The 11315-nt window shown below is 40.7% G+C and overlaps 2 protein-coding genes across 2 annotated transcripts; both read left to right on the plus strand.

The window, feature by feature from the left end:
• Window positions 1-64: 64 nt before the first annotated feature.
• riok2 (RIO kinase 2 (yeast)) lies at window positions 65-4427 on the plus strand. The gene is made up of 10 exons (XM_044370482.1): window positions 65-253; window positions 1101-1239; window positions 1352-1468; window positions 1563-1738; window positions 1863-1951; window positions 2090-2281; window positions 2384-2476; window positions 2769-3191; window positions 3524-3620; window positions 3902-4427. Exons 1-10 carry the CDS (start codon window positions 188-190, stop codon window positions 4061-4063), a joined length of 1554 nt encoding a protein of 517 aa, XP_044226417.1. The 5' UTR covers window positions 65-187; the 3' UTR covers window positions 4064-4427.
• A 1012-nt stretch (window positions 4428-5439) lies between these two features.
• On the plus strand, window positions 5440-11017 carry LOC122970687 (protein limb expression 1-like). The gene is made up of 6 exons (XM_044336851.1): window positions 5440-5818; window positions 6443-6648; window positions 7931-8071; window positions 8197-8292; window positions 9409-9486; window positions 9611-11017. The coding sequence occupies exons 1-6, from the start codon at window positions 5737-5739 to the stop codon at window positions 10073-10075; spliced, it is 1068 nt and encodes a 355-aa protein (XP_044192786.1). The 5' UTR covers window positions 5440-5736; the 3' UTR covers window positions 10076-11017.
• Window positions 11018-11315: the final 298 nt, after the last annotated feature.

Genomic DNA, 11315 nt, shown 5'->3' on the forward strand with positions numbered 1-11315 from the left:
TTTTGTGAAACGCTTTTGGATTTTTTTCAACGCTTTCGCATGACGTCACGCGTAAAAACGAAGTGACGCATCTTCCGTTCCCTTAACTTCCGCCTTGCACGTGTGTTTACAAAAAAATGTGGACCACTTGGCTTAAGAAATAATATTAATCATATTCCACTATCACTAACGGTGCACTGGTTGAAATATGGGGAAGCTGAATGTTGTGGTGTTGAGATATTTATCTCGAGATGACTTCCGAGTCCTCACGGCGGTAAGTACAGTGATGTCCCAGCTCAGTTAGCCTGTGCTAGGCTAAGGTTTAAATGTGTCGGTGTATCTGACAATACTATAACAAACCTGGATAGTGTAGTAGTACACATGTCAGCAGCTCGGTAACGACCTGTCAGATAGTTTGATGATGGTGTGTCGTCTTCACAGTGTGTAAAATAATGATACTGTTGTCAAAGCACTGTACAGGTATACAAATACTGTGGTTGCATGCGGATATGATTATGGTGCTATTAACAGTTACAATGGGTAATATGGTGTCATTACTAACCCTGAGTTAGTAATGACACCCAGGTAGTGTGGCAAACAGGTCAATAATGTAAATGGTAAAGACTTTTTATGGGGTACTTAACTGAGAGAGTGATTCATGAGAGGGGACTCACGAGAGAGTGATTATAAAGGAATGGTTAAAACTGAAGAAGCTGAGATATCTTGACTTTTAATCTCCAGTATAGATCACTCTTAATGTCCCATAGCGCATTCAGAGGCATCTTAAGCCTGGTCTGGTAATTATCTTTCAAACTCCACATCCTGAGTTTGTCAAGCAGGCTTTCAGGTATGAATCTGTGTGCCTGATTACATCATCATGGTTTATTTGGTCAGGCTTGACTAAGCTTTCGAAGTGCCACAAAAGACATTATACAAATGTGTGTAAAATTGGTGGAATGCCCTCATCACCCTAATATCACCACATTGCTGTAACTAAAATCCCAGATTGAGGAATCGGTCAACAAACAGTGCTCATTTCTATCTGCATGTCTTTTAACTCAACCTGGCTTGTTTTTCTGCTTTCCCATGGTCATATTCATGTGAATTTCCCTATCACACAGGTTGAGATGGGGATGAAGAACCACGAGATTGTTCCAGTGAGTCTCGTCTCCTCCATTGCCAGCCTCAAACACGGTGGCTGCAACAAGATCCTCAGGGAGCTTGTCAAACACAAACTTGTGGTCTATGAACGCACCAAGAGTAAGAAAACACGTGCTTGTTGTACCTCTCATAAGTCCTGGTACATGTTAAATGGATGGATGTCACACATGGAGATGTATAGTTCTAACAGGTGTGTATATGTTGATTCCAGTGGTGCAGGGCTACAGATTGAACTATGGAGGATACGACTACCTAGCTCTGAAGACCATGTGCTCCAGAGAAGTGATCCTTTCAGTTGGAAACCAGATGGGAGTGGGGAAAGAGTCAGGTAAGCAAGACAGTCACAAAAAGTATGCACATAATTTTTTCAAAACTCTCATGTAGTCATAATCACACACATTTCTTTGTGTTCACCTCTATAGATATATATATTGTGGCAAGTCCAGATGGGACCCAGTATGCTCTAAAGCTTCACCGGCTGGGTCGTACCTCCTTCAGGAACCTAAAGAACAAGAGAGATTACCACAAACACAGGAAGAACATGTCCTGGCTTTACCTCTCTCGACTCTCTGCTATGAAGGAGTTTGCCTACATGAAGGTAAAGGACCAGTCTCTACTTACGGACACAGTGTCGCACATCATCATCAGCTATCTATAAGATGTGTAGTAGAAGTCCAATTTAGTGTGGTGCATCTTTTGAGTTTTCATCTTACTCCTCTCAGGCACTGTATGATCGAGGCTTCCCCGTTCCAAAGCCCGTGGACTACAACAGACATGCTGTAGTGATGGAGCTCATCAATGGATATCCACTGTATGTAAACAAGAATTTCCACTTTCTTGCTTTAATGTATTACGTAGTTCACTCTTTGTAGAGTCTGCTGTTGTATTTCTTATTCAAAAAAAGGTTTAATGTGATGAAAGAATTGTTTGAATAATTTCTCTCTTTCAGGTGTCAAGTGCACGAGCTGCAAGACCCATCAGCCCTGTACAGTGAGTTCATGGAGCTCATAGTCAAACTGGCCAATCACGGTTTGATCCACGGAGACTTTAACGAGTTCAACCTTATGTTAGATGACCAGGACCACATAACAATGATCGACTTCCCTCAGATGGTGTCCACCTCGCACCCTAATGCTGAATGGTTGGTGTCTATGCCATAAAGTTGAACGTTCACAAACATTTAAAATTAAATAGTAAAACAAAAGCTTCATGTGTCGTTCCCTTCTCCGATCTTCATTTGTAGGTATTTTGATCGAGATGTAAAATGCATCAGAGATTTCTTTGCAAAACGGTTTAATTACGAGAGCGAGCTCTTCCCAACCTTCAAAGACATCAGGTAACTGCTTATATTTATTTTTTGTTTTGTTTTGGACTTCTTTTATCAGCTAAAATTAAATGCCATACTTGAACTGAAAAATCTTTCCATTGAACCGGGTTACAGTTGTATGTTTGCATGACAATAATTTCTCAGACAATCATTGTCAGATGTATTACATTACTCAACATTTAGCAAAAGGAATTTTACATTGTGAGTTGTCTTACTTCTCTATATTTATTTAGAAGGCTGATTTTAAGGTGGAAAACATGACTTTAATCATTTTATTTGTTGTCACTGTATATTCCTACAGACGGTCGTATTCTCTAGACGTTGAAGTCTCAGCCAGCGGCTTCACCAAAGACCTGGAGAGAGATGGTGCATTGCTACACCCAGCTGGACCTGAGGAAGAGGAAGATGACGACGAGAGGGACGACGATGAAGACTCAACAGACGAGGAAGCAGAGAGAGAAGAGGAGAGTGTGGATATGGATGAATATAAACATGCAATGCTGGAACTGGAGGGTCTGAAAGTCAGCGAGACACATGCAGACAAACAACAAGAGGAGGAGGAGAGTGAAAAAAGTGAAGAAGAGAAGGAGACTGAGAGAGCCCCTGAAGCTAGAAGTGATGAGGAAGCAGAGAATATCTTAGAGGAAGAGTTAAAGGAAGCAGAGGATGAGTGCCCAGAGCTGACAGACCTTTCTGCCTCCAACAAAGAGTTCAAACCTTTCAGGTAAACACAATAAAAAGTTAATACAATATCCAAAATGTAGCACAGTTGATAAGAAACAGCTATGTTTATGTATTGTACCTGCAGCTGTGATACAGAGCCAACAAATAATTTTAGGTCCGTTAATGGGAATGCCTGGCAAAATGAGAAATGGACGGTAAATTTCGGCCACTATTGAAGATGCTTAAGGAAGTCTTCCTCCTTGGCTGAGAGTTTGTTTTTTAAGAATTTCTAAAATGAGTTTCTAAATACACCCCTGCAGTTAACTTTTGTGCTTTGTTGTAAAATATACCATAATAGCAATATTTTGTGTGTGTCTGTGTTTTCTCCTGCAGAGACTCAGACAGCCTTCTACACATACCAGAACACAGGAGGAGGACAGACAGCGAGGCTACAATGGGCAGCATAGGGAGCTGCTCCACCATCCCACCAGTAAGTAAAACATAAACACACATAACTGCACATGAATTATGCAGGAATTGGGTTGAAGGGTTTTAATACAAAATACAAATACTTGAAAGTATGATACTTCGGACAAAAAAAATGGAATGTCCTGTTGGTGTTGCTGAAGAGTTTTCACATGGTGTTGCAGATTGTGAAAGAATGTGGCAAGAAACAGTCTACACACTGTTGTGTTTGCTCTGCAGAGACAGACAGTGCGTGTATAGAGCGCCTGTAGTAACCTGCTGCCTCTGTTATTGTGTGTGCCGCAGGAGGTAGTCCGTCAGAAGGTGCGGAGGCAGCTCACCAAACAGCAGAAGGCAGCACAGAGGAGACGTCTGCAGAGGGGAGAAGCCAACTTGGTGACCAAATCCAGGAGAGAGAATCAAATGAACATCAAGTCTAGTATGGAGAGCGCCTCCTTCTGGGGATAAACAGGAATGTGATGGATGGAGGGAATTCATGTCAACATCCTTTTCTATGGTTAACATGCACGACATGGTTCCTCTGTCTGAAGAGATGTAAACACATGATGCCTGATGGAAAAACCCAACAAGAGAGTGTCTGTGCATCATCTCAGCTGTCCTGTACTGTCATGGAAAATTCACAAGGGAAGAATGACAAAACTGAGATCCACACCACCGTGAAAACAAACTTTGTGTATTTTTATAGTTGGCTCCCACACTGTCAATTTAGAGGATGTCCTTCCTCTATGTAAACATCAACATACAGTACAATGTAAATATGGACTACTTACAATGGAGCAGTGTGATTGACAATTAAACCATTTAAACATTACCAAGGTGTGATTTTCTTTTTTTTTTTTAATTTAAAAGAAGGAAAAAAATGTAATTTTGGCTCATGTGACACTGCAAGAAACCTGTTAATCAATTGCACACATTCTTTTAAATTAATACATCACATATCAACCTCCAATATCACCACAACAGACAGAAACCTACTGAGTAACTTGCTGTTACTGAAGTCTCAAGTTCATTCTACATCTGTTATAATGCCGACAGTGACTAATGTGGGAGTGGATTCAACATTCAAACAGAATGCAAGTTCATCAAGAGCTTTTATTTGTGCTGAACCCCTGAGTTTCAAAGGTCTCCAACTATTATGGTTGCTTGAATAGTTCGCTACATCCACCCTCCCAGCAACCAATCAAAAAAAAGAGACTGACACAAGCATGTTGGAACAGGCAGGCTCCAGAAAACATCAATACATTCATTGGATGAAAAGCTGCAGGAAATAAAACACACATAGCCAACGCTCTTTCTCACTGTCACATCGTAACATACAGAGTGAGGCACAACATGTAAAAGATGAGAGAGGACAGGACGTTGGAGCTGAGAAACTACTTCTTTTTCAGAATTTGGTTCATTTATGTGTAAGAGGCCTTCAGAGAGCGGGTGAATTCAGACTTGAACAATGGCCATTCATATTGAAGAGAGTGAATGGACCTCAGACCCGGGGCTCAGTGGGCTCAAACTAGTGTGTGAAGTCAAAAGTGTCCCACCCCCCACACATCGTTCATGCTACATGTGCAGCATTATGATGCCGTATACTGACATTTTATAAAATCATCCTGTAATATCACAGACTTTCCACAGAATAAACTGTTTCCCTGTCCTTGAGGTGGTTTAGTGTTCTGTCTGTGCTTCAACTTGGTAATTTTGAGTGCAGGTCTTTAACTGTCTGACTCCCTTCAGGGATTAGCCAGCTGCACGGCCCGAGGGGAGGGGCTCAGCATTCCAGCTCTGCACCTCTGTGTGTGTGTGCATGTGTAGAAAGAGTGAGGGGCCCTCTGAGCTAATTGGCAGCGAGGGTGACAAAGGTGGTCTGCTTCAAAAGAGAAACCCTGGTGAGATGTTCACACAGGAGAGGAGGAGGGGAGAAGGCGAAAGGAGGTTGAGAGAGGGAGAGAGTGGAGGGACTTTGAGATTTTAAGTAAGTGTATTCGTTATGATGTTCCCAGGCTGCTCATTTCATGAGTGCAGTTTTGATCGACCGTTTTGATGAAGCATGTGGAATCTGAACCGGACAAGTGAAAAAGAAAAAGTGGACCGAATGTGTTTGAAGCAGCTGTGGAAGTAAGCGCTGGATGAGGATGAGTAAAGTGCAAGTTGAGGACAGCATCATGTCATACCTGTCACAGAGTGAGACTGAAACAAGCCCCAAAGACTGTGAGTAACTGAAAGACAACAAAATAATAAATAAATGCAACTTAGAATTGTGTTAATCACTAACCTGCTATTGAAGCATTAGAAATTACAAAAACAAGAGGGCAGTTCATTGTTTTCTCATAATTTTGTTATATTTTCTGCCCAGTGCAATTTCTGCAACAAGTGTCAGTCAAGTTTTACCTGATGAATTAAACTGAGTTGTAATTGTTTGGCACACTGTCAGGAGAAACGCAGGAAACTTTTAAACCTATCTCAGGGTCACAAAAAGCTCAGAGGGTTACAAAATGCTGATCTGTGGAAGTTATGGGGTGTTTCCCTTCAGCTCCTAATTCTACTTACATAAACACTGTCTGGAAATGTTGATTTACAGATGTCTGGCTTGTACGGGTTAATATTTCGACACATTTTAACAAGTTGTCTCAGACTCAGAAGAGTTGAAACAATTTTAAAAGAAAATCATGATTGATGAACTGGGTCTAATTGAGATAAATGCATTAATTTACAGTCCAACAGTGTGCGCTTCATGCCCCGATTGAGCAACACATTCTCACTGTTGTGGTCATTAATACTTTTACTGCTGTCAGTCTTCATTGTGACATCCATGTTTCCTCATCGTTTGTGCAGTGAATGTAGTGGCCATGCTCCATAACTTCTGGGAGCAGAAGCAGACGAGTCAGTTAAATGGTTCATCCACTGAATCAGATGGTTCTGTCAGGGATGCAGCCAGCCAGGCAGAGAGCTTGCTGCTGTATGAGTCTGCACCTTCCCCCGGTCCCCCATACGTCTGCTATGTGACTCTGCCTCGAGGAAGCTGTTTTGGTAACTATAAGGTGTGTTTATCATTTATCATCAGTTATGTCTGGCATGATTTCAGCACTCTGTAGTTGATCTAATGTGCCTGCACTGCCCCAATGACTCCAGTTATCCTTCATCGGCTCTTGGAAATATCATCAATATGTAGCGGATACACAAAAGTGACAGTAAAACGTGAGGTAAAAGTCAGTATTTAATGATATCATCTGATGCAGGTAATGCATCTGCCTTGAGCTTGTGCTAATGAAATTGCAGAGAGCTCAGAAACTACAGCATAATTTGTAAATGTAATAGATGCCATAAGTTTGTTCGGTACCACTTTCTAATAAGTCACCCTTTAAAAAGCATTTGTAAGTTGTAGCTAATGACTTTCTTATTTGTTAATAAGTCATGTAGTAATGCTTTATAGATCAGTTATAAACCCTTAATAAGACCAACTTTTCCAGGTGTTTCTGGCAGGTGTTTACTCTACACCAACACATTGTTCTTTTTAGCTCTGTAACTCATCAAAAAGACCCTCTAATGGACCCCCTTTGGAAAAACCTCTGGAGAATCAAAAACCATTTGTTAACACTTAATAACGTGTATAACTGAATACAGGATGGCTTATTAGAAAGTGTGAACTTAACGAGTATTTGTCAATATCAACATTTATAATTACATTATTACTAAATAGAAATGATAGATTTTTCACTGAAATTAGGTATTTTTCACAAACTGGCAATCTAAAGGTTGGTCTTAGAAAGTCTTTTAATTGATCTATAAAGCATGATTTAACCATTAATAAAGTCATTAGTTACAATGTATAAACCCTTTGTAACTTATCAGAAGTACAGCTGCTGCCAGAAACAAGTTTTGTTACAGATATTCATTTTTCTGATTAAAAGCATTTGAATTTGTGATATGTTGTATTAGTTCAGCCATTACAAGCACCATTCAAGGACTATTCACACAGCTACACACACTTTTGAGGTTGTTTTAAATTGATGTTGTTCAGCTTAAATCCCATGATGCCTCTCAATGGGTTCATTGTGACCCAGACAGCAGCCCCCAGCTCAGAGCAGGCATGTGATTGGTTATCTGTGAATGCCTCTAATGTCCTAATCTCATTGGTGATTTGAGTTCTGATCCCATGATTATTTGTAGTGAAGTGTAAAATCAAAATGTGAGAGAGTTGGCATCCACTTAGAGACGGCAGCGACCAACTCAAGTCAGTCAACCCTAAACTACATATCAGCAGGCCCTTATGTTTCAGTTTGAAATGACAAAGTTTTACTCTTTTTAACATTTCATCCTCAGGTGTGTGACACTCTGGCAGAGGCCCGTAGAGATGCGGCTCGTGTGGCTCTGATGAACTCACTTGTGAACGAGCTGCCCTGTCGGCGTATCAGCCCTCAGTTTATCACTCAGAGTTTGCAGCAGGCCGCCAGAGACAGCGCTGTGAGTGTGAGCCAGTTCAAACACACAGTACTGCACCTTTAGCTGAGGCAGATTGTTGGACTGACACTATGGAAGAGTGTTTAGTCTCAACATGAATATTAACCTGCACTGTCGTCTCTGCACAGGTTTCTATAGAAGATGCATGTGATTCAAGCACAAGTTTAGGAACCTACAGTTTGCTTCTCAACTCCTACATAGGCAGGACCATGCTGGAGTTCCAGGTAAAAACATGAAGCCTAAGCCTATTTTGCAAACACTGTTTTTCTTGCAGCTATGCTCATAAATCATGAGGAGTCATGTGGTAATCGTGTGAAAGATCTACTTACTTCAAATGATTCATGCTCTGTGAAGTGCTACTTTGTGCTAAGGGATATTAAATAGTGCACTTAGAATTGGACCCAAAATGAAAGTGCTATTACTTTACATAATTAGGAATTATTAAGCCAAACATAACAAAATTCACAACCACTGGGTGGTAATTCCACCCTCCATTGTTATTGTTATACCGTCTGTTTTTGCCTATTTATTCCCATTACATCTCACTCTTAGACAGACCCTGGCAGGGAGTCATGGTATGAAACACCCAATATTTCTACCTTTGTGTAAATAATCACATGTCTGCAGACAGAGGGTTATTAGCGGGAGGAAATGGGTTCATTATCATTCCTGTTAAAGCACAGCTCACAAGTTCACACACACACACACACCTCCATACGTGCGCACACGTACAGTATATATACAAGCACTCGAATGCATACACATATATGTGCATTCAAATATCTGCACATACAAGATCAACCGTTGGGTATTCGGTTGACAGTGCTCCATTTAATATATACATGTTCAGGTGGTGTCATATAGTGTGGTAGCCAAGCAGAATCATAAACAAGCAGCACAGGGCAGATGCGCAGCTGGAAACAGTGTAAACAGGCCAGTAGATACAACATGGACTTCAACCCCAGAAAACATACAGTACATGTCCCATTTTCCATCTGTGTCCCATTAGGTCAGATTCAGCTAATGTATAGATTTTCTCTGTTTAACACTAATGTCACAAGCTCTTAACACATGGCAGCTGTTGGCAGCCGTGTAGTGTTTTATAAATCCGGGTGAAACCTACCTGGTATATAAAGGTTTACAGTATCCTTTCAAACCAATCATCCACAGTTTAGGTATGGGTTCAAGGAATATCCATATAATATGTTATCTTTGTCAGACCTACGTACACAATCCTTGATGTTTGGATCTGTTCTTCATGTCATTACTCATGGAGTTGCACAATACTTTCTCCCTGTCTTTTCCTCACCTACTCTCTCCCCCTCTCTTTCCCTTTGTAGGGGATGATGACAGTTTTCCAGTTGTTGCACTGGAACAAGACACTGAAGGCTCTGAGGGAAAGGCAGTGCTCCAGACAGGTACAGGTCTTGCAAAGGACATATCCTTCTGCTTTAGACTAGGCTCACCCAGGTTACGACAAACTTTAGTATCTCTGCTGCTACAGCGGGATCCCCCTCTACTATTTTCTTCTCTCATTTTCAGAGTGTGATCGCCTATTACTCTCAGCGAGGACTTGACGAGTACATGCGCAGCAGCATGGCTCTGGACTGGCTTGGACGGGAGCAGAGGTCACCTGGACGACTGGGAGAGGAGCTACAAGTGGCACAGAGGGAGCTGGTGTTGGCCCGACGTCGAGGCATAGAGCTGCGCTTCTACAAGGAAAAGACAGAGATCCTCAGTTTGGCTCTGAGTCAAGCATACATTCACCACACACCTGAGGCCCTCAGCCAGACGCCGAGTCACACATACAAGCAAGAACAACTTCCTTTACAAACATTATACTGCCAGGATAGAGAAGTCCAGATAACACCACCCCGCAGTCCCTCACCAACCCTCCATAAAAACACAAAGCAAACAGTCTGTCAAATCTCTGGCAAACACCTGCCCTCCAACGGTTCTCCACCCAGCTCACAGCAGACGTATGTGCCTCTAAATCAGTTTGAATAGACTGAAACACGAGGTGGAGGATAAAAGTTGTCATATGACTTTGTGAATGAACTAAAGCTGAGATTTGACATCTATAAGGGAGAACATACTCTATCGATCATGATCATGGTCCTCATTTTTTGTAAACAGAAAAGGTCTGTAATCATGAGAGTTACAAATACTGTTATTTTGTGTACTAATAATGCTCTAACCTTATTAACACTCTAACATCAAATTTAGTTTTATGACTATAGAACTAAGACTTAAAGATAATGTATTTGCAGCTCTTACCATAACAAATACTACATTCAAATGATTTATATCAAATAGTTTGAAATCTAGTTTTACTCTAGCAGTGACCACCTATCCATTTTTTGTATGAAGATCACTATCTTTTACTGTCTTATCTTTTATTTATGGTCATTTCTGTTGTCTTTTTAGAAGTATATCATAATACACAATGCCACCTGTAGTTTAAAAAACAGGAGTTTTAAAATTATTTGAATTATTTGGCCTTTAGTCTGACATTACCTACCAGCAACTCAGTGCTCCTCCGTGCCTCACTCTTCCCTCTCTGTCTAGTATGTCATCTGTCACTTTTCTCAATGGACATTACTCGCCAGAGCAGTTCAGGATACCGACTGTGACTGTGTGACATGTTGGCTGAATGTTATGAGACCAAAAGTCTGTTATGTTGTCATATTGTTAATGTAAAGACCAGCTGGATATAAAATACTATCTCATTTGTATGTATCAAGGAGATTAGTATGTGATACGGGATCAACTGCAAGTGTAATTAAAGGACTAAGCACGTATATATTCTTGATAAAAGATCTAGAGCATCCAGTTGTCTCAGGTTTGGTGAAGCGCTGTAGCCTATGTGTGAAAGCATTTTAAAGGGAAATGTTAAACTAATTGTTGTAATGTGTATCTGTAAATAAATATTTCTTCTGTCTCTCACTACCAACCCATTCATCCTTATGTTCACCGCTGGGAATAGTAAGGCACTTTATGTAATGTGATATTACAGACTACATACTTGAGAAAGTATTAATTGTATTGTAATTTGATTACCAGACTAATAATTATATTTACTTTACTTTTCTTGCATGTTTTACTACAGTGATTGAAAGATGATTTTTGAAGGTACAAAGCACATCCCATTCAAGTTTCAAAATGTGCATCTTGAGTGACCTTGAGTTCATTTAAGTTAATGTAGCTTAGTTCATTACTCAAAATCAGGGTTTATACAGTCCTGATT

Source organism: Thunnus albacares, chromosome 2, assembly GCF_914725855.1.
Source record: "Thunnus albacares chromosome 2, fThuAlb1.1, whole genome shotgun sequence".
Lineage (NCBI taxonomy): Eukaryota > Metazoa > Chordata > Actinopteri > Scombriformes > Scombridae > Thunnus > Thunnus albacares.

Bases quoted from the DNA above. Each gene is read 5' to 3' on its own strand.
- riok2 (XM_044370482.1), top strand. From the start codon at position 188: ATGGGGAAGCTGAATGTTGTGGTGTTGAGATATTTATCTCGAGATGAC. The intron at 1,240-1,351 runs GTAAGAAAACAC...TGTTGATTCCAG, and splicing joins GGTCTATGAACGCACCAAGA to TGGTGCAGGGCTACAGATTG. The intron at 2,477-2,768 runs GTAACTGCTTAT...ATATTCCTACAG, and splicing joins CCAACCTTCAAAGACATCAG to ACGGTCGTATTCTCTAGACG.
- LOC122970687 (XM_044336851.1), top strand. From the start codon at position 5,737: ATGAGGATGAGTAAAGTGCAAGTTGAGGACAGCATCATGTCATACCTG. The intron at 8,072-8,196 runs GTGAGTGTGAGC...GTCTCTGCACAG, and splicing joins AGGCCGCCAGAGACAGCGCT to GTTTCTATAGAAGATGCATG. The intron at 8,293-9,408 runs GTAAAAACATGA...TTCCCTTTGTAG, and splicing joins GGACCATGCTGGAGTTCCAG to GGGATGATGACAGTTTTCCA.